We start from the raw sequence: 23440 nt of genomic DNA on the forward strand, positions 1-23440 counted from the left end.
ATCAATTCTTTTGAGGGCAGTACACAGCAGATACAAAATAGTGCTTATCAGTTGCTGATTGACAGATTTCTGTCAAGATTTATATCTGCCTCTAACGCTCAAGGGCAATGGATAGGTTCACTTACTCAGCCTCATGAAGTGCACTGAAATCCTCTTCCAGATAGATACAGATTTTCCTCCCAGTTCAGTCAGCAGGGAATGGTCACTCTGTCTTATGTTTGCTGAACGGAAAGACAAGGAGTAGATTACTGGTATTGCTGATGTCTTACAGCAAGATCTTACAACAAGAGGAACAGCTTTGTGTCAGGCTAATCCTGCATCTGGACCATGTGATGTATGGTCCTGTTGTATGTGCGCTTCATGCATAAACAGTAATTCCTCAGTTGTGGATAGTTGGGAGCAGTGCAGACACCTAAAGACTCAGATCTGCGAATGTGAACACACACTTCCCCACCCCCTTCCTGGCATAACTTGTGATCGCAGAGCCATGAAAGTATGTGAGTCCCTCCCCCAGCACAGACCGATCCCACCCGGCATATGATCTGGGCCCCATGTCAGCCGGAGCAGGCAGCACCAGCTCACTGCGGCGCTGCTTGCAGCCGGAGCAATGACCTTAACGAAAGAGAGCTTCCACAAGGCTCTTCCACCCACCTCTGAAGTGGCCAAGGCCAACATGGACAGCACCAGAGAGAAGCAGGAAGCTCCGGGGCAGTCAGTGATGAGGACTGGAGCAGTGGTGCCAAAGAAGCGAGCGGTGGGAAGGCTGGTCATGCACAGCATGGCCATGTTTGGCCGGGAGTTCTGCTATGCCGTGGAGGCCGCCTTTGTCACTCCGGTGCTGCTCAGTGTAGGGCTGCCCAAGAGCCTCTACAGCCTCGTGTGGCTCATCAGCCCTATCCTGGGCTTTGTGCTACAGCCTGTGGTAGGTTCAGCCAGTGATCACTGCACCTGTTGCTGGGGCAGGAGGCGACCTTACATTCTGTGTCTGGGCATCATAATGCTGTTAGGCATGGCTTTGTACCTCAATGGGGACGTGATGATCTCAGGTGAGTGAGGGGTATGTGTTATGCTGACATAGAAAACTCATCCTTAGCCTTTTGAATCAGAGAAAAGAGAGGGGTTCCTCTTTTCCTTCTTAAAATGCACTGTTAAAATTTGGTATCATGTGACTTGGGAGCACTGAAAGAGCTGGGGAGCACTGGAATCTATCTTTGTATGCACTCAAATCTAACACTGCATGTTATGTACCCTGTACACAGTGTTCTGTAGTTTGTGCATGTGATTGCAGTCTGTTGTATGTTGGTTTGGTTGCCTGATAAGCTCCTGCAGGTAAAGATTTGCTTAGGCCTTAGAAGTTTTTATGAACTAAGATCTACCTTGTTTACTTAAATTATAGTATTGTTTTTGTGATGTAATACATATCCAAACGGAATCCCTGTTCATCCCTATTTTAGATGGATTAGTATTCAAAATACTAACACTTAAATTATTGCAGCACTGACTTGACTCAGAACTGTGTTGTGCTGGTAAAAACAGAGATCCGTAACTGCCTGGAAACTGTTGCAGCTGAAACATGCAAAATCAAATGGGGTGGCATCCCTATTGTTACATTTTAGCTTGGAATGTAACTTGTTAAAGTCTTGATAGAAAGTTGTTGCTGTCTAGACAGATGGGGGAGGTGTGTGTCTTTATGGATTGATTTATTTTCTCTTCCTGAATATTGTTGGTGTTAAATATACTTGATTTCATTGACCCAGAAAGAGATGTTGCAGATAATTTTTGATTATCTAAAGCAATATAAGGGTGGGACAAATAGAATAAACCAAAAAGTACTGCAAAATGCATGTGTTAGGCTACCAGAGCCTGCCTTGAAGGTGTAATGGAGTAGACTAAGGATAGTGATGCACTTGGTCATGGAGCTTGGAGCATTCTGAGCATGTGCTGACTCAAGGCAGTAAGTCAACCTAGCCCAGCTCAGCACTTCACAGACTCAGCTCTCCTGCTTCTCTGATGAGATTCTGGTGTCACTATTGCATAACCAGTCATTGTTTAGATTTTGAGATATAAGGAAAGACAAAATTTGGTCTTGCAGAACATGGCGCTATTGCTGTCAGAATGAGGGTGTTTTTCTTTTTGTAGCTTTCATCAATGAGAAAGACAAGCAGCGGACCTGGGCAATAGTCATTACCATGCTGGGAGTAGTACTTTTTGATTTTGCAGCTGATTTTATTGATGGTCCCATCAAAGCGTATTTATTTGATGTCTGCTCTCATCAGGATAAAGAGAAGGGTCTGCATTACCACGCCCTCTTTACAGGTACTCAGATCCCTTCTTTTCCTCCCTACCTCTCAAAGGAGAGGAAGGTAATTGCATGGATTTTATCCTCACTGTGTTTCTAATCTTGAATGAACTGATCATCTAATCCTGCACTTCAGTCATGAGTCTTTTGTTGCTGGGTTTTCACTGCTCCAGAGAACAGCAACTTGTGATTTCTGCTACAAGAATTCTGCAAAAAGCTGCAGGCGTAAACAATGACAGCAACACAGACATGATTTAAGGAAGAGTAGTTAGTTATTGTAAAAGTGAAGTAGTGTTTGTTCAGTTTGTTTTGGTTTTTTTCCAAGTTTTTGGTGAGGCAAAAATTACTGGATGTAACTCGTTTCATTGCTACTGCATATAAAAATAACATTTTTGATTCAGCATGTGACATGGAACAAGAGCTGCACAAACCAATTTACTTTCACTCTTCAGCAATGCACCAGTATGCGCTGTACAGAAACAGGAGTTCTGTGTAAAATTCAGAAATTCACAACTCCCACAGAATAGGCCCAAGTAGTTCAGTGCAAGTTCTTGCAAATGAAGTTAACAGCTTCATTTGCCTTTGTACATGTTTGGAATGCTGCCGAGTTACAGAAGGACACAAAACTGTTGGAACAAATCCAAAGGAGGGCCGTGAAGTTGATAAGGGGACTGAAGCACCTCTCCTATGATACAGGCTGAGAAAGTTGGGGCTGTTCGTCCTGAAGAAAAGGTTGTGTGGAGACCTCATAGGAACCTTCCTGTGTCTGAAGGGGGGCCACAGGGAAGCTGGAGAGGGAGTCTTCTTTAGGAAGATGAGGGGAAATTTAGGCTGGATCTTAGGAAGAAATTCTTCCCTGTGACGATTTTTTCTTTTATACCCCTGTTACACCTTTTTACAACTTCTGTATTCTTCGTGCTTTTTCCCTACATTCTTGGACTTGTTTGTCAAGCTAAGAGACTAAACATTTTAGAAGCTTCATAGCTAGGGATCAGTGTGCCCCAGACCCCAAGGTCCTCTCCAGAACACATTCTGTAAACTAAGATAGAACCATCCAGGGGAAGGTTCCTTGGGGAGGGGGTCTCACTTGAGCCTCTCATTGGGGAATCTTTGATAGATATGCTAATTAGTAAAACCTATAATGCTATACCCGATCTTTTGGGAGGCACCATAGTGTGCATTTCGGTGCATTTGACCTGGACGTGTGTACCTAAGGATCCTTAAAATAAATACCAAGGTAAAATCCCTTTTCGACTTCTAACTGTGTTTGACTCTTGATTTTAAGACCAGGAAAAGGCATCAGTGGTGATCCAGGGAGGTTGTGGATGCCACAACCCTGTCAGTGTTCAAGGCCAGATTGGATAAGGCCTTGAGCAGCCTGGTCTAGTACGAGGTGTCACTGCCAAATGCAGGATGGTTGGGGCTGGGTGATCTCTAAGGTCTATTCCAACCCCTGATTCTATGAAATTATCTGTACAATGTGAGCCCTGTGTTGGGGAAATGCACAGGGTAGACACCTAAGGCTGTGTACCTGTGAAGAGACTCTGGAGCAGCCTCCTGCCATGTCTGAGAGCAGTCTCTGTGAAAGCACTAGACAAAAAGCAGACTACATGAGAAGTCATGCAGTCTTAGTCACAGATTTTTGTGGCTTCTGAGCCCCACCAAGAGCAGAGACACATAGATTTAGTAGCAGTTACTCTGCTCAAGGAGGGAGGTGTAGTAGCTACTGACAACAGGCCAATTTTGGACACAAGAAATACCTGTGTCCAGGAACACAGATTATGAGGGAAGCTTAAAGCCACATGGGAATGAAATCTGTATGACCCATTAGAAAATGACAGATAAAATTTTAAAGCATCACTTGTTTGAACATAGAGAGGAGTGAGTCTCTATATATATTCAGCACAATTCTGGTTGCCTTTTTTTTGGATGATACTAAAAAGTCTCCAAATTTGAAGATTTGAAGCTGCAGATTTAGCTGTTTCGTTTGTGCACTGAGCTGTGAAAAGGGATGTGGGACAAATAGTATGAAAAAAGACTGGGGCAGAGTGCATTACTTGGTCCAGCACCCTGAGCTCTCTATAGCAAGTTCATCAATATTTTAACCCTTCCTAATTGAAAATTCTCCAGTCTGGTGTTGAAATCCTCCCTTGACTGGAGTTCTACAGCCTCCCAAGTCACTCTGCTCCAGCAATTCCCTGGCCTTGTGTAGCGGGTTGAGTTCGTAAACTGGGCAGAAACACCAATTAAGTGTAGTGGTTTTGGTTAAAAATATTCATTACTTACTTATTTTCCTTCTGTGAGATAAGAATTAGGAAAAAACAAAGCAGGCACAAACCTTAAACAGTTGCAGTACAATGAAAGAGTTTTATTACTAATAGAATTAGAAGTAAAGAGAAATAACAAGAAATTAAAGCAAACCCCCCCCCCCCTTCCAGCACTTCTCTCCTTTTACCCAACTCGCACAAAGGATAACAGAACATGGGATGTTAGTCAGTGTTGCAGTTCTTGAAAAGTCTCTCTCTTATGCTTAAGGAAAAAAGGGTTTTCTTCAGTTGCGCGTGGTTCCCAAACTGCCACTAACAGCAGACCTGCCTGGAAACAAACAACCTGCTGTGGTGTAAAAGATCTCTCTCATGAAAAATCTCACAGTTCCTTCACACTGCAAAACATGAGCCATCACATGGGGTTATTAATCTTTTTAAGGATGAGTTATTTTGGCCTGCACACAAAGGCTTTCTTCGCTGCAAGTCTCTAAAAGCCTCTCACTGCTTCTATATAGCCTGGCATAGGCACTCTTCACAATCTTCACAGGCCACACGTGAATTCTTCATCCCCCCATGTACTTCAAATGGATTAAAGAGACAAACAGGTTTTGATATTACAGTTTCTTACCACGGCATGCAAGAAGTTTTTTAGCTGCGCGCCAGAATCGCGGCACCGCCCTCTTTTCTCCCGTCGCCATGCTCAGCTCCGTCTCACGGGACTCAGTTTCTCTTTCTCTCTGACTCTGAAGCCGCCATGTTGAAGAGTGTCCTTGTTCAGGCTTTACGGTGGGGAAAGCCTCGCTCCCTTTGTGCTGCTGGCTGCATGGTGTCTTCTTCAGTTCAGCACGGAGTGTGCTGGCTGCAGACAGGAGGCTCTGCCGGCTCCCGTTGACTCCGCCGGCTCCGCATGGAGAGGAGAGGGACCCGCCTGTCCCCAGAAGCCGCGCTGGATGGGTTTAGCTGTGGCAGTCCATGGCTGGGTTTAGCTGTGAGCAGTCCATGGCTGGTTTGAGCTGTGAGCAGTCCATGGCTGGGTTTAGCTGTGTGGCAGTCCATGGCTGGGTTTAGCTGTGAGCAGTCCATGGCTGGTTTTAGCTGTGGCAGTCCATGGCTGGGTTTAGCTGTGAGCAGTCCATGGCTGGTTTTAGCTGTGTGGCAGTCCATGGCTGGGTTTAGCTGTGAGCAGTCCATGGCTGGTTTTAGCTGTGTGGCAGTCCATGGCTGGTTTGAGCTGTGGCAGTCCATGGCTGGTTTGAGCTGTGAGCAGTCCATGGCTGGTTTTAGCTGTGAGCAGTCCATGGCTGGGTTTAGCTGTGAGCAGTCCATGGCTGGTTTGAGCTGTGTGGCAGTCCATGGCTGGTTTGAGCTGTGTGGCAGTCCATGGCTGGGTTTAGCTGTGAGCAGTCCATGGCTGGTTTAGCTGTGGCAGTCCATGGCTGGGTTTAGCTGTGTGGCAGTCCATGGCTGGGTTTAGCTGTGAGCAGTCCATGGCTGGTTTTAGCTGTGAGCAGTCCATGGCTGGGTTTAGCTGTGAGCAGTCCATGGCTGGTTTGAGCTGTGAGCAGTCCATGGCTGGGTTTAGCTGTGTGGCAGTCCATGGCTGGTTTTAGCTGTGGCAGTCCATGGCTGGGTTTAGCTGTGAGCAGTCCATGGCTGGTTTGAGCTGTGAGCAGTCCATGGCTGGGTTTAGCTGTGTGGCAGTCCATGGCTGGTTTGAGCTGTGTGGCAGTCCATGGCTGGGTTTAGCTGTGAGCAGTCCATGGCTGGGTTTAGCTGTGAGCAGTCCATGGCTGGTTTTGAGCTGTGTGGCAGTCCATGGCTGGGTTTAGCTGTGAGCAGTCCATGGCTGGTTTGAGCTGTGTGGCAGTCCATGGCTGGGTTTAGCTGTGAGCAGTCCATGGCTGGGTTTAGCTGTGAGCAGTCCATGGCTGGTTTGAGCTGCCTGTGGCTCTGGAACAGTCCCCCCGCAGCGACCCAGGGTCCGTGCCGCAGTGTTGGGAAAGAGGGGAAGGGGCAGTGGCCCCGGCCCAGCCCGGCGGGGCCTGGAGGCTCGGAGCCCCCCCCACCTTCCAGCAGGCAAGCTGGGACAAAAGGCAATTCCCGCCTTTCCGTACGGTTTAAATATGTAAATTGTGAGAAGCGTCATTAGTCTAAAAGACTGTCCATCAACTCAGGTTCAACCCAATACACCTTGGCATTAGTTTTCCCTAAAATCTGATCTTAATATCCATTCCCGACAGTTTGTATTTATCATTCCCTGATATTTTATCCCAGTTAGACACAGACAGCAATCTTCCCATTTCTTTTCTACTTTCTATTTTAGATATTATTTATTTTCCCCACTCTAGTTCCTTCTTTTTGTACTTAATATTTCTAAGATTTTACTCTCCAGTTTGCTTTCAGTTTGGGGTTTGAACATGAAACTTGATAGCTTTGCAATTATGAAACCCATGGCAACTTACACAAGTGGAAGAAAGAGTGCACACATCCAATACACAATATTTGGGCTTCATTCCACTATCATGATCCTTTTTTTTACAAAACAGCATGCAAAGACAACCTCAAATGTCAAACATTCTCTCTGCAAACATACACTGAAACAATGTAGTGTAGATTTTCTTTAAAAAGTTGTTAATAGCGTAATTTTTTTTATGAGAACAAGCAAGGATACAGTCCCCTATGAAATGCCACAGGACACAATGAAGAAGGGTCATAATCAGACCCAGGAGGGGGAAACAGTACAGAAAGCCCAGAATGAAATCAAAATCCTGTGTTTTGCTGGGAAAGCAAGTGTAGGTGCTGTTAGTTTTTGTTAGGTGAGGGGTTCTGCTGTACATTGTCATCAGTTCTCCTAAGCAGAGGAGCAGAAATGCTTCCAAGTCCTTGAAAAGTTGCTATCCTGTGGAGCTCCCACACATCCATCCACCAGAGCCACCTGGTTAACAAGGTGCCAGGAGTCTACAAAGGTGCCACCCCTACCAGAGCTCTGTATTGGATGTAACAGAGGGTACTTCCCTGTGCATCTTTGTGTGCACTTACAACAAAGAGAAGAAATTGTAAGAAAACCAAACTGACTGAAAGCTGGGTTTATTAACTTCAAGGCACAAAGTAGCAGTCTCATTTTACCTTTTAGTCTACCTTTTCTGACAGAATTAGTAAATGGGATTACACACTTATATTTGATCCTTTCTGTTTTCTCTTCCAAGTGATGAGGTACTTGGGTTTGTATAACTACAAAACAATGCTTTTGGGTTTATTTCCTTTTTAAAAAATTTCCCATGGAGGCAGCATTTATGTTTGGACTAAGCTAAATAAAATACATTTTACAAATTCTAAACTATAGATGGTCTCAATATAATTTAAGAAGTGTTTGTTCTGTGAAATTAAAAAAAAAAAACCACATAAATTTCAGTAGGATTTTACTCAGTTCTACTTGTACTGTTTATCATTTCAAAGAAAATAAAGCTTCAAAGAGTCAAAAAAGGAGATGGACCCTATGTTGCTGTATGTTCAGGCAATTTCTGGAGAGCTCTGCCTACCAGATCTGAGAAGATTTTTCAAGAGATGTTTTAGTAACTGCTTATGTCTGTCATTATCTCAGTATTCCTATTTCTTGTGATAAATATCTGAAGAGTGATTATTCCATCATGTCTAGAGGGGATGTTGAGGGTATTATGTTTGTTCATTTGTTTATTTTATCAATGCCAGCACACCTTTTTTTTTTTTCCTTTTTTTCCCCCACCATTGTAGGTTTGGGAGGAGCCCTGGGTTACCTGACAGGTGCTATGGATTGGGGTCAAACTATACTAGGATATACCTTGGCATCAGAATTCCAGGTGATCTTCTTGTTTGCAGCCTTGGTTTTCATAATCTGCCTTACCGTACATCTGTGCAGTATTCCTGAAGTCCCATTCAGACACGAACACGAAGAGACAAAGTTCTTGTTGGAAGTGACTGAGCCCCATCAATACAACTCCATTGAGGAGGAAATCAAGAATGGTTACTTAAAATCAACATGTACCGAAATAAAGGCTGCAGCCAAGCCAGGGAAATGTGCGGTGAGTGCAGAGATGATTTTATAGGACGTATCTGCATCCTTGGAGACCCCTTAATTAGCTAATGCTGATTGTTTGTAATGGAGTCCTTTCACATGCACAGAAAAGAACCTCCCACCAGGATACAGAGACAGGAGAAATCCTGCTTGCTTTTTTTTTCTTTTTATTTTTTTTCTTTAGAAAGTATTGCCAGCAAGAGGCTAATTCTGATGCTTTGATCAATTGGCAGGGATGAGGGAGAACATGGTTTGGTTTTCTGCTCTATGTCAGTCTCTTGATATCCTCCTCATGTGAATTTTGTAAATAGGATCTACTTTATCCTATAGTCTTGACAGAATTATCATAATATTGTGGACAAAGACTACAGACTATTAATCTTTGATGTGCGTCTCTAATTCCCACTGAAGTCCACACAATTCTGTACATAGTACATGTGAAATGTGCATTCCCTCTCTAGTAAACATTTGGGTTTTCTGCTGCTCAACATTTCATTGAGTACTAATGTGTTTAAAATTGTTACTTCTACAGAAGTTATACCTTGCTACCAGAGTTTTAGTTTTATTTTGAGTGATATTGTAGCTGTGTCTTTGGAAAAACTTTGAGGTGCAAGAGAATAGTGAGTACTTTTAAATTCTCACTGTTATTTTGTTTCTGATGCATTTTTATGGGAGATTTCTTCAACCTAAGGCACCTAGGAAAAGGTGAATCTACCAGAAAAATATCTGGGGAGCCCACTTCTAGAATGGTCTTGGGAACAGATGATAATTTTTACTGTTTTGTTGATGACTCCTAGTGCTAGAAATGCTCACGGCTATCTCATGGTACCCTAGGTAAGCAAAGTATAACAAAATAGTGGTGACACAGTTGCTTCTCATTTTAATTTCACTTTTGGTCTCTTGGCATTATCCATCCCTGATACACTGATGCAAAGGTTTGATAAATCAGGTAAAACGTTTAAGCATGTGCAAATGGTTATAAGTAAGAAAGCAATACTCTTGTTTAATCTATAAATAAAAGGGATTTATTATCTTTTACTATTTGTAATTTGTTTTATAATAGCACTTGGTGTTTCTAACCTGAAGAAAAGTATTATTACACCAGATGCAAGACATATAAGATGAGCACTGCCTGATGAGAATGCCAGGCAAACACAGAGTGGGGCAGACAGCAAGGCAACAGTTATGGGGAGAATCTGACAGGAACGCTGTGATGCTGTCTCAGCTTCAGTTGGCCACTGCAGGCCAACTTGAGCAGCCAGCATCCTTCACCAGCGCTGTTCACTCTGAGCATCCTCCAGATTGTTAGAGATGCTGAGTGTCATTGGCTGCTTGGACAATGCAGGCTCTAAAAAAAAAAGAAGGCAAAAGAAGATGAGAGAGTGATGCAGTGGAAGTAGGGGACCAGACTGTGGTTTTGGGTAGCCTCTGCCTTGGCAAGAAATAATTCCACTGAGTGAGTAATGTCTGACACCTGAGGTGAAGCTGTGGCGTCCACTGTGGGCAAGCCTGTGCCATTGCCCTTCTCTCTGATTAGGCTGGGCAGCCTGTGAGAGTCCCCAGTGCTTTGATCAGTCTCATGTTTCTTTGATGTGCCTGATTGTGTATGAATTCGAGACACTCTCTGCTTTAATGATCTGTCTCCTGTGGCACATGTTTGCTGAGTTCATTCATTACTGTAATCACTTCCTTGAAGAAATGGTTTGGCTTCCTCTTTTTCTGTCTCTTTTTTTTATTGCGGGCATCATGGCCCTATTTGTTCTAAATTAAGGCCTATGCTCTCACATGCTAATAGCTAACATGATTATTAATGAGATTTGACCTGTTACAGTATGACCAGACACACAAAGCAATTAGCCCTGTGTTCTTTTGCATAGTGCCAAATTATTCAGGGTCCACTGCCATAAAACCCAAGTCATATTGACGAAATGCTGCCAGCTTGCTCAGTCGTCTGGCTCACCATTCTGTGCCTTGGAAAGCCCCGAGCTGCCTAGAGAGACTGCACGGGCAATCCAGCGACTCGGTGGCTCCGAAATGTAGCAAGTGACAGCTGTAAAGCTAATGTCAAAAGCAGAAGCAAAGAGGTAGAAATACAGCCCAAACTCTGTGCCTTTAAATCCTGTTTCCTTATTCCTCCTGTCCCGAGAGAGACAGGAGAAGCTGTTCACAGAAGGGAGGCAGGAGCATGAGGGGCGAAGCCGACTTTCTCGGGGGAAGGGAGAGGGGAGGGCAGGAGCGAAGCCGGGTTATCAGCCAATCGGACTCTGTTTCGGGGGAACCCGTGCTACTTTCAAGTTTTATCCGCGCTTGGAACAAAGGGGATTCAGAGCACATGGTTGAAACAAATCCAGACATGCCTGGCCAGCTCCGGGGCTGGGCTGCACCTCGGGGGCAGGCAGCAACATCATACTGCTTCTTCTGTATTCTTATGAATCATCTTATGCCCTGAGTTGTAGTGATTTTTTTAGCGTTTGTTTGGTGTTGTGAGCTTTTGAAAGATAAGGTGCTTAAACAGAACCAAGCTTCAGCACATTATTTAAATTAGCATGCAGTTTGTGTGCTGATACGTTTTGAATGTGTGCATTAAACACTTCTAGTTTCCATTTCCACTCTCTGGACTATCTAAATAGAAAGAAAGCATTTCTATCTAGCTGTCAAATTATTGTTTGTAATCACTGCAGTGTCTTTTGTAGTTCCATGACCTTATCTTAAAACTTTGATTGGAAAGGCTATTTTTAAAAAAACTAAAGAAAGTGGAAGAATTGCAAACTAAATTAAGTCAAGTCAAACGATAATAATTATCCTTGAAATAACACTAATCAGTCAATCTGGATTTTTTTTGTTTGTTTTCTTTTTATATTTGTAGAAGAATATAAAACTTACCCTGTTTAAAAAAGACAATGATGCCAAGAGAAATTCCAAGGGATTTGGACAACATACAGTCCAAGGTGAAAGTCAGCAACTTGAATTTTGGCATTCCTATGAGGATTAAAAACCTGACACGGAAGCAAAGTATTTTCCAACTTTATATGTGGTGATTATTCATAGAGTAGCTTGCAGCATAGCCTAGTTCAAAGGAAAGTAGAATTGTGAAAAGTAAGTACAACACTGAAGGAAGAAAGGAAAAAGTGACATCTTACAGCAAATTGAAGACAAGATTCACTCCAGTAATTTCCAGTAATTAGTATAACTTTTTCAGTTCTTCCACATTTCATGATGTACTTCTTCCCTTACCATCTCTCCCAGCACTGTTGTCTCCAAACATTACGAGAGAAAACTGGAAGTGTTCCATCATGCACAGTTAAAATACTATCTTTCTTTTTCTTTAAAAGCACAGAACTATGCAGGAGCTTTAATGCAGGAAGAATTACATGTCAAATTACCTGATATCAAGCACACCTACAGTAGTCAAAAAAAAAAAAGTAATACAAATGATCTGATGAATGTGACTGGAAAAGAAACTGAGAGTTTTGGGGCACAGGACTGAGACGAGGAGGGAAATAATGTGGGGCATTGAAGGTGGTGAGAAAATTTGGTTATCCTCATCAGTGAGATTTGTTAACCAGCACCAGTTAAGTTTTGATTGTGAAATGACTTATTACTCCCATGGTATGAGGTGTTTAGATGCTGGAGCTCACATTCTCTGTGTGCTACCATGATGAACCACAGCTTCTCCCTGCTTCATGGAAGGGAGGACAGTGCACAGTGGAAATGTCATCATATGCCTGAAGAGATAGAAGTTTCCCTTGAAAAATAAGTTTCATAGGGAATTCAGCATAGAAAATAGAACAGAATGGGAGTAAGGTCTCAGAAATGCTCAGATATCCACAACTGATACATTTTAATTTTCAGGAAGTATTTTGAGCATAACTTTTTTCTGTGGCAGCTTTAAATTTTCAATGCAAAGCTGATGGTCTCTATAAAGAAATAACTTTTGGCTTTGGTTGTTTCTGTTGTTGGTTTGTTGGGCGTTTTTTAAATGTTTTTTTAATTACTTTTCTGAATCTGCTTTGGCAGAAAATTTCCCTTTGGTTCTACATGTAAATAATCACCCTACTGATTATAACAGCAAGAACTGTTACATTCTTGTTGGTATACTCCATCTCTTCTGTAGTTTCTGGGAATTTTATAAACTGAAGGAAATTCAGTACACAAGCAACCCTTCCTAGCAAAAAAGAGAAGACTGGAAGTTTAGCAATGAAAAGATACTAAGGCCTTCTTCATTTTCTGTCAGCTATTTCAGTATTTCAAAATTTCAGAGCAATAATACTGTATTATTCTTGAATATTTGCTTTTAGGAAAAAAGGCAGATGACCCTTAAATCACTCTTGAAGACACTTTTAAGCATGCCATCCCACTATCGCTGTCTGTGTGTGAGCCACCTTTTTGGATGGATGGCTTTCCTGTCCAACATGCTCTTCTTCACGGATTTCATGGGACAGGTAAAGCATAAAATCCTCTTGCTTCTCCTTCCTTGTAGCAACTCCTCCTCCATCAAAAAGAAATGAAATGGTGTTACTATCCTGAGGAAATTACACTGGTGTCAGAGCCATTTATATCTGGATGGCTCAACAATAGTTTTTTTAAACCAGCTAATTAAGGTCAAGCCCTTGTTCGGAGCCTGTCTGTGTAATCACTGGAAAAAACCTTTAGTGTTCGTAGGGCCATTAGTGTCTAACTGTTCCAAGTGAAGCTCTCAGAGCTGGTCCAAACACATCCATTTTCTGGTTTGGCTTTGGAGCTGCTCCGAGATGGGCAGGTTTTCTAACTGGGGCAATGCTTGGATGCAGATGGCCTTGTCCTGGTGTGTGTGCAGCATACACACAAAGCCCCTTACCTGCTCTGCAGCCTCCCTGGCCTCAGGCCATGCAGCTCTTTGCACACAGGGAGCTACTTGGTAGCAGAAAGCTTTTATCTTCTTGCATTTGTCTGTCCTGAGTTCCTTTTGCCAGGAACTGTTTGCCTTCACAATATCCAGTAGTAACTTTTCCATGCCATTCCCAGGGACTGTATGTCCTTGACAGTGATTCCTGCCTATATGGACATGCCTCCTTTCTTCCAGAGTACTAGTATGCTCCTGGCACAAACCCACTCACTGCCACTCCCTGTTCTTCTGTGGTTTCCACACAGTGTTCCCATTTCCTTGCCTTTCTTGTCTCTGTAGGCAAGGCAAGCGGGAGGTTTTTTTTCCCTGCAGCATAGATGAGCAACTGAAAGAAAAAAGTTTTGCTTGTCTAGAAAAAGAACTGAATAAGACAACAACTCTGTGGAAAAATGAGTGTGTTGAGGTAAACCTGAAAGAGAAAGCAAACAAACAAAAAAATGTAGATAAATAAGGGAAAGAAAGGCTAAGGCGAGAAGGCAGAAGTGGAGAGAGAAAGTTAGTTGGAAGTGAGACACCCAAAGGATAAAAGAGCAAATGAGACAATGAACAGTCCAGGAAAAGGCAGAGGGTAATAAATGAGGCAGACCCTGGGATGTGATAGTCCATGAGATGTGAGTGTGAAAACTGGAGAATTACAAATGAGTGGTTAGGACACTGCTTAACAGATTTCTTGGGTGCTCCCTACCAGGCATGGGGCCCTGTTCCTGCAAGAAGGAGACATTCTATCCATGCAGCCATCCTTGCCTTCTGTGACTTTTGTGGTCTCTTTCAGGTTATATACCAAGGTAATCCTTATGCACCTCACAACTCCACACTCTATCTTACCTACAAAACAGGGGTAGAGATGGGATGCTGGGGACTGTGCATCAATGCAATTTCTTCATCGGTCTATTCTTGTAAGTACCCACAAATGAACTACACCACCATGTTTACTATTTGCCATTGTTTAAAAACCATAAAGGGATGCCAAATTACCTGGATTTTTTTCTACATTAAAGCTTTAGGGAATGTTACATTCTCAGCATTGTTAGAAATTCCTATCTTAAAACAAACAGTTCCTGACCACATGATGAGGGGTCACTTTGGGACTAACAGATTGTTCTGCACATGAACTGACCCTGAACACTTAAAATTATCCTGAAATTAACTGCCAGACTAAATTCTTAGATGCTCTTTCACCTAGCAGTGCCATAGCTGTAGGCTCTCAAAGGTGGCCTCTCCCCATCTGCACTCCCCATGCAGAAGTTCTTGCCAGAAGCTTGAAGCTTGCTCTCCAAATTTATGTGTAAACATCCTAGCACAGCTCCCCAGAGAGATTTCACCATAACTCTTCCCAAGGATTAAAAAAACTACTTGTGATCTGAAAATTCAAACAAGTAGTATTTTGGGGGTCGATTTGAGCATCTAGAAGAGGCTTGAGGGAAATGTTTTCACCTTTGGAGCTTAACTGCAGGTATTTCTGTGTGGCCTTCCTGTGGAGGAACATCTATTCAGCACAAGTATGTCTGGGTGCAGCTGGAGTGCGAGCTGCAGGTTGAGCTCTGGGTGGTGTGGGCAAGTATTCTTTGGCAAGTTTATACCTACAATAATTTGAGGTAATTTCCAAAATCCTTATCTCCATCACAGCATTTTACAAAACACAATCCCTTAAAAGGAACTCCCTGATAAAATGTGACCTGTTTTTTTTAATCTTACCAGTTTTTTTGCTTTCTTTTCGCAGATTTGCAGAAAGTCCTTCTGCCATACATAGGATTAAAGGGACTTTATTTCATTGGATACCTACTTTTTGGACTGGGTACTGGACTAATTGGTTTGTTTCCCAACATCTACTCTGCCCTGGTTCTCTGTTCACTCTTTGGAGTCATGTCCAGCACACTGTACACAGTGCCATTCCACCTCATTGCAGAGTACCACAGGGAAGAAGAAGTGAGTGCAATGTCTCAAGAAGCATTAAGTATATCTGTCTGTGTCTGTTCAATCTGTTTTGGGGGTAAACTGGACACAAATGGTGAGCAGCTTTGAATTTTAATTTTGAGCTATTATGACACATGAACGGAAGGTTTCTGACAGAGAGAGTTAACATCCCGGCTCCAAACTCTCCAAACAGGTCTGTGATAAAACAAATAATTATTTATCATCACATCTGAAACTAAGCCAATCACAGTATGTGTTCAGGCAGTAAGCAGGTAACAGGGCTTACCTCTTGTGTTGCCTTCAGCTGCTACCTTTCTTATATCCTTCCTTCCAGCCATGTTGGTAAAGGCTTGACTTCTGAGAGCCTGAGGCGAACAACAATCCTGTAGAGGCTGTCGGAATTTTCAGTTAACTGCAAAGTGTTACTAAAGCTCTTAGCTAATAAACACATGACATTCTAGTAGAAACAATTTTATATAGTTCAGTATTAAATCATATACCACGTTCTCATTATCTTTCTAAATGTCTGGGGTTGGGTTTTTGTCCTCCACGGCATTAAATCCTGTTTCCAAGGAAAATCTGGAAAAACTTGCACACCTTGTATCATGTTACTGGGCACAGCAGGATCTTCATGTATTGTAAAGTGTTGAGTTTTTTAATGGAAAAGTTCTCTCAAGTCTCTTAAGTTAGTGAAATAGTTGGAAACAAAAAGATTAAGGAGAGTTGGGAAAAATTAGGAAAAGTTCTCAGTATGTCTTGGGATAGCTGAAGAAATTAATAAAGGTAATGTTGAACTATTGGAAAACCATATAGAAACATAGTTGAAACCAGCACAGGTCCAGATCAAGTGCTGGAGAACATGTCCTACCATTCTGTACAACTTTCACCAGCACCCTCTGAATGATGAACACAAGAAAACCCTTTAATTATTCTACTGAATGCTAGGAGGATGTCTCAAAGTAGTTAAATATTTCATATATCTGATTCCCAATTTTTCAGTTCATTTCTTTGCTCCTTCCAACAGAGAATGATCATGATGTTTTATAAACATAAAACAAAGAACAGGGAATGAGCCCAGGTTAGGGTGAGATCTCAATTTTAACCTCAGGTCAGCCAACTCAGAGAGGAGGAGTAAATGAAAATTTTAGTCTGTTCCAAGACATAAGTGAAATAAAATATGCTGAAGTGTGCATAAACTTTATACTTACTAGGCCAATATTCATGTGTTACTTGTAAGACAACCAATTCTTGTTTGGTGTATGGTACTTGGTATGACAGATGTTAAATGATATATAATTTTATGTTAGATTTTATATTAATGGATTGAGGTTTAGCTCCAATTTTCTATAAATAGGATAGGAAGAAAACATCAGAGGAAACATCAAGCACAAGGTTGCGTTCATTTACAGATTCATGTATTTGTGGTCAGAACTACTGCCACATAGGAACACTGGGAACAGCCTGGAAAAATAGATATAATTTATTTTAACAAGTGTCTAAAATTGGGACTTAGTTATTTCAGAACAAGGAGCAGACATTTTCCCTCACTATACACTCTACCGAAATCATGTGCTGTGTTTTATAATGCTGCCATTTCAGCTCCTTTACTGTGCTGCTGTTCCCTAGCAAATTCAATTTTTTTCTACTGGATTAGGAAGAGACTGTTTGTCTCCAGTACTTGTGAGCTTTGTGTGGCTCAAAGGCAAGGTAATAGGGTTTGCAAAAGCAAAAAGCATCTTAATGGCCAAGAGCATTTGGATACCAGAACACAGCAGTGCAGCTGGCCTACAGTGTGGGAACCTCTTGTTGCTGGAATAAAACCTCCTCCATTTAACAGCCTATGCAGGAAGAAAATAAATATGTAAATTATCACATAATTTCCCAATAAAACAGAATAATTCGTTCCTGGAGGAAGGGACCACCAGAGATCATGTAGACCATGCTCAAGGCAGATGGAGCAAGCTCCCCCAAGTCATGTCTGGTCTGGTTTGAATAATTCCAAGCATGGGGACTCCACAACCTGTCTGGTTAGCCTGTTCCAGTGATCCACCAGCCTCACAGGGTGCTAATATGCAAGATACTTTCACAGAATAAATGAAGGTTTTTGCTCTGCTATATATATCAAAGCAGATACACAGATAATTAGTAGTTAACAGGTGTCCTCAGCAGTGCAGAAGAACCCTAGTCTGCATGTCTGTTTTCAGGTTGCTTTTATCCCCATCAATTAAAGTATTATATTTGTATTTTAATACTGAATTCCTTTACGTGCTTTGAGCCATAACTTTGAGCACATACTTGCCTGTATGTGTGTGGGGCACATCAGCACTACTGTAAGGCCTTTGGACATGGTTCCTCACAACATCCTTCCCTCTAAATTGAAAAGATGGATTTGATGAGTGGACTGTTGGATAAGAAGGTGGTTGGATGGTCACATCCAGAGGGTAGCAGTCAACGAGTCAGTATCCAAATAGACACCAATGACAAGCGGTGCCCTCAGGGGTCTGTATTGGGACCAGTGTGATTTAATCTCTTCATTAATGACATGGATGAAGTGATTGAGTGCACCCTCAGCAAGTTTGCAGGTGACACCAAGCTGTGAGGTGTGTTTGACACACCTGAAGGACAGGATGCCATCCAGAGGGACCTGGATATGCTCAAGGAGTGGGCCTATGGGAACATCATGAGGTTTAACAGGACCAAGTGCTGGTGCTGCACCTGGGTCAGGGCAACCCCCGGTATCAGCACAGGCTGGGCATGAACAGACCCAGAGCAGCCCTGCCCAGAAGGACTTGGAGGTGCTGTGGGTGAGAGGCTGGACATGCCCCAGCCATGCCACTCACAGCCCAGAGAGCCAAACGTGTCCTGGGCTGCATCCAGAGCCCCGTGGGCAGCAGGGGAGGGAGGGGATTCTGCCCCTCTGTTCCGCTCTGCTGAGACCCACCTGGAGCACTGCATCCAGCTCTGGGGTCCCAGCACAGGAGGGACAGGGACCTGCTGGAGCCAGTCCAGAGGAGGCCACCAAGATGATCAGAGGGCTGGAGCACCTCTGCTATGAGGAAAGGCTGAGAGAAGTGGGATTGTTCAGCCTGGAGAAGAGGAGTGACCTAATTGTGGCCTTCCAGTACCTGAAGGGAACTTTGCAAGGAAGATGGAGAGGGGCTTTTCACAAGGGCACATAGTAATAGGACAAGGGGGAATGGCTTCAAATTTAGAGAGAGTAAATTTAGGTTAGATATTAGGAAAGAATTCTTTACTGTGAGGGGGGTAAAGCACTGGATCAGGTTGTCCAGAGGAGTTTTGGATCCCCATGCCCGGAAGCGTTTAAGGCCAGGCTGGGTGTACACTTAAAAGCCCTGGTCTAATGGAAAGTGTCCCTGCCCACGACAAGGGAATTGGAACTAGATGATTTTTAAGGTTCCTTCCAAAACAAACCATTCTATGATTCTATGATGATTCTTCGATAATATAATAGTATGGCTCTTTCAGCTGTGAGTCAGATCTAAATTATCCATGACAGGATGACCTGTTAAACATCAGTTTGATAGAGCTCAAATTGACAGGAACTTGAAAAAAAAGTGTAATACTTCTGGGCAAGTTTCAATTACTTTCTTAAGGGATGGAGGGAAAAAATGCAGATGAGAAAATCTGGACAATTTGGTGGAAGCTTGGAAAACTCATTGTTACCTGTAAATCTCTGTGATAACCTCTGTAGCCTCTCTGGTACAAGAATGGAATCAGAGAGGTATCAACCTGTCCTGCTGCCCCTGGGGCTGTAACAGTGCACTGGCCAAGAGTTGCATGTTGCTGACACTGTCCCGTTTCACTGGGGTTTGTTCTGTGCTTCTTTGCAGAGCCTGAAGCTGCAGGAAGGGGAGCAAGCAGGGGAGCACGGGAGAGGGAAAGGCATTGACTGTGCTGCTCTCACCTGCATGGTCCAGCTGGCCCAGATCATCCTCGGTGTGGGCCTGGGGCCCCTGGTTAGTGTTGCTGGCAGTGCCGTCACCATGATTTCAGCATCCACAGTGGCACTGATTGGCTGCTGCTTCTTGGCTTTCTGTGTTCGCTACGTGGACTAGGACTGCAAGGAGCAACTGCAAGAAATCTCCCCAGGAGAGCGTTTTCTTTCTGGGTCAGTAGGACCGGTGCTGTTTCTGTGCTGACACTGCTGGCACATTGTCCTGTCTTACCTCCTTGGATCAGTTGCAATTCCAGAGCTTTATGAAATGGAGACTTGATAAAACTGGTTACCTAACGCCTCAGATATACACACACCCCCAGTGTGTTCACATGCTGTGACATGTGATGGTGTGTGTGCCCACGGTGTTTTGATGCTCTACCCTGGGAGTCATTACAAAACTCCTCATTACCAATTTGTGAACGTTAATAGATGAAGTATGAGATAAATTGAAGTAATATAAAAGGACAGAGTTAGGAATAAAGTTTTTATTTATCTTGTTTTTCAAGTGTGTTAAGCTGGGGGCTGTTCCCTCCAGTAGTCAAAAGCTGCAGGAGATTCAAACAGGTGTCAGAGGTCACTCAGGGTGCAGTTCTGTTGTGATTAGTTGTACTGCTAAATGGGATCAGTTACTTACCAGCTACTGTCAAAAGCAGATTTGGGTGTGAAAAATGACTGAAATATATAAAAGATTGAAGCCTGTTTTTTAAGAGCATCACTGTAAAGCAATTGTTTTGTACTGGATCCTTCTGCTTCTGTATAAATGAAGTGAAAGTACTGGCTGGGCTTGTCAGGAAAGTCTACCTAAAGCTGCTTTGCACATCCGTGCGTAGGTACCTAAAAACCTGTCTGTGGGAAACAACTGCCATTTCCTCCTTCTTTAAAAAGCGGCCTCTCAATTTTGATGCTGTAATTGAAAAAATACACTTGGCCAACGTAACAATTTGATGGATGGTTAAACACCACATAAATCTTGATATTGGATATGACAGCATTTACCTTAAAGTAGCATCTCTCTTTTCTCTGTTTTCCTTCATTCTTTGACTGAAAGAGCATTTGCTCTTTACAGAATATTGTAAATAAATTCAGTTCTGCAAAGCACTATTAGGAGTTATTGCACAGTAAATACATAAGCTCAGTTATTTGTATTTAATTGCATATGAAGCTTCATTGTTATTTTATAATATTGCCAGAGTTTTGAAAAGCCTGTGTTTGTGAAAGCAATATACTGTATTTATGCTGTGCTTCCTCTGTCCTGAAAAGTGTCATATCCATCCACTATGTTATATGTTAAGCCACATGAAGCCATCTGCTAATGCAATATTGTTAATGAACATTGAGAGACTATGGACGAGTATGGTGTTTATGGTTGTTTTTGTCCTTAATGTTGCACATGTATAATCAACACTGTTCAAAGAAATGCAGTGTTGAGCTTAATCAGCTCCTTAGCAGCTCTGCAAGATACGAACTGACAACATCACAAATAAATGGTTAGATTTGAGCATCAAGTACCTCTGCAGAGATGCATCAGCTTCACCCTCTTTTTATGTTTTCAAGAATAGAGTGAGTCACATATTCTCAGGAAAACCAATTTTCCCTTAGGTAAATTCTTATTAATTTTAACAAGCCTGTGGGAGCCTCAGATGCCTTTTCTTAGTGATGACTGTGTCTCCACTGTAGGTCCCAAAAGGGGCTCAGCGCGTGGTAAACCTCACTACAGCATCTTCATCCTGCCTTTTGAAGAAACCACATTTTATGGTTTCTTTTGGTTTGTGTTTCTTCATTTCACATGCATGCAAGAGAAAAAAGAGAAAACCTGGGAAGACAGAGCCCCTGGACTGTGTTTGAAAGAGTTTGCAGGCACTGAGATGGCTGGAGCACAAGGGCTTCAACTGGGACAAACAGGAGGAAGCCAGAAGATGAAGGATTGTTGTCTTCTCAATTAGCTTTATGCCATCATTAACTCACTAACTTCCATTAACTCCATATCTCCTGGGAGGACAATTTTTCAAGGGAAGAGCAAGGAATCTGTGGAGCCATAAAAACAGATAAAGGAGGATGTGATCTGGTTTTATAGGACTGCACCACATAAGCCTGTGCACCAGGAGCTGAGGTCATAAAGCTTTGATTCCACTGTGAGGCTGAGAAAGAAATTTTGCAATGTTTACCTATGTCTTTGTCAATATTTTTTTGACACCAATTTTTTTAACACCATTGGAACATTAACATTTAAATGGTCAATGTCGTCTCTGTTCTGTTACACAAAGAGAACACTGGCATTGATTCAGGCCCACAAAGTGACCATAGATCTGTGGCAATGTAAGAAGGGTTCTGAACCTGCAGAGAGGAGAGAGGGGGGTCCATCGTGTATATCAGTGCTTTTATTTACAAATTTATTCAGAGAAAATTGTTTCAGGAACTCATATTATCATTTCTCATGATCTCATGATCTTTCCCTTTAAAGCCCACTGTGTACTACAGAAGACAGAAACATTAAAGTCATCTTTTCTCTGCAAATCTCCATAAAAACATCCTATATTGTTCCCAGGACTTCAAAACGGTATTTTTATGAGTCTTTGTTAGAAATAGCAAACTGATAAAAAAGTATATACAATGTGGAAAACAGTGTCTGAACAAAAAAAAATTATGATGGTGCTCATTCTGAAGTTGAAAATGTATCTCAAGTGTTACTGAAAACAATATAAAATGTTCCTAACTCATAAAAGGGGAGTAAAAAAGTATTTCTTCTAGCAATAGAAATGTTACTAATATATGTTACTAATATAAAATGTTACTAATACATGAAAGGGGATAAAATATTTATTTCAGCAATAGAAATGCTAAAATGTTAAAAATGTTGAAGGTATTGAAGGATTGTACTGTAATGCTGTTAATTTAAGAAGTTCTGCCTTTTCTGTGCTTTTACATTAGTTGTGGACTTGAGCCATCAATATGATCATTTATTGTACTTAACATCAACTTTTATAGCCATGATATGAGTATAAAGTTATAAGTACCCTGTGCCTGATCTTTCTCGTCTGGTTTTATTTCCATATACATAAAATCAAATAAAAGAAGATCGTCTCTGTATTATGTTTATGCAAATGATACACTTAGATGAACCGCACACAATCCCAGAGTGGGTCAGGCTGGAGGAGCCCACAGTGGGTCATCCGGTCCAACCTCCTTGCTCAAGCAGGGCCATCCCAGAGCACACGGCACAGGATTGTGTCCAGGCAGTTCTTGAATGTCTCCAGTGACGGAGACTCCACAACCTCTCAGTCACCTCTTCTCGAGGCTGAGCAAGCCCAGCTCCCTCAGCTTTTCCTCATCAGAGAGATGCTCCAGTCCATTAAGCATCCTTGTATCCCTCCTCTGAACCCTCTCAAAGATGAGATGTCTTGCGACAACCAACCCTCCTCCCTCTCACTCACAAAAATAGTCATGGATGAACAAAACAAGGCAGGAGACAAGTCTGTCATCTTATCTTGATGGCACTTCCCTTTTTCTTTCTCTTACGAACATCTGCCACTTATTCCCCTTTAACAAGCAGGCATGTATGTGATGCAAGCGAACCCTTTCAGGAAATTCTGGTTCTCTTGTTTAGAGGACTTGAAGTGTTAGTAATGTCACAAGCGTTCTGATTTTTTTTCCAGTGCTCATTCTGTGTTTCATAGTGTTCTCATTAAGTTTCTTTGACTTGCTTGAAAACAAGCAACTCAGGTGACTTGTGGCACATGAACTTTTTTTCCAGAAAGGCTACACAAGTCAGGATGAATCATAAATGTCTTTGCCTTGAGAGAACGCACAGCTTTCACATGGGTGCCTATGAATCACTAGCAGTCCCTGCAGCATGTCAAAAGATGGTGTAAGTGAATGTGGCAATCATGACATTTAATATTTTTGAACTGTAAAGGATTGGGTGGAGTATCTGCTGCAAAATGTCTTTAAATTATTTTTGGCATGATAGAGCTATAAAAAATGAGCTATAAACCAAAATTTTCCCCTCTAAGTTTCCAGCATTCATTTCTTATTCTCTAGCTGCTCTGTCTTGTTTATTTAAGAGGCA

At 42.4% G+C, this 23440-nt stretch overlaps 1 protein-coding gene across 2 annotated transcripts; it reads left to right on the top strand.

Moving 5' to 3' along the window:
* The first annotated feature begins 408 nt into the window (after positions 1 to 408).
* SLC45A2 (solute carrier family 45 member 2) lies at positions 409 to 22448 on the top strand. Of its 2 annotated transcripts, XM_010395148.4 has the most exons (7): positions 410 to 1046; positions 2140 to 2316; positions 8317 to 8624; positions 12916 to 13059; positions 14275 to 14398; positions 15223 to 15428; positions 19268 to 22448. In XM_010395148.4, exons 1-7 carry the CDS (start codon positions 608 to 610, stop codon positions 19490 to 19492), a joined length of 1623 nt encoding a protein of 540 aa, XP_010393450.1. In that variant the 5' UTR covers positions 410 to 607; the 3' UTR covers positions 19493 to 22448. The 2 variants fall into 2 exon arrangements, with proteins under 2 accessions (XP_019138958.1, XP_010393450.1); XM_019283413.2 differs by lacking the exon at positions 2140 to 2316 and having other exon boundaries at positions 409 to 1046.
* The last annotated feature ends 992 nt before the right edge of the window (positions 22449 to 23440 follow it).

Source organism: Corvus cornix, chromosome Z (assembly GCF_000738735.6).
Source record: "Corvus cornix cornix isolate S_Up_H32 chromosome Z, ASM73873v5, whole genome shotgun sequence".
NCBI classification, from domain to species: domain Eukaryota; kingdom Metazoa; phylum Chordata; class Aves; order Passeriformes; family Corvidae; genus Corvus; species Corvus cornix.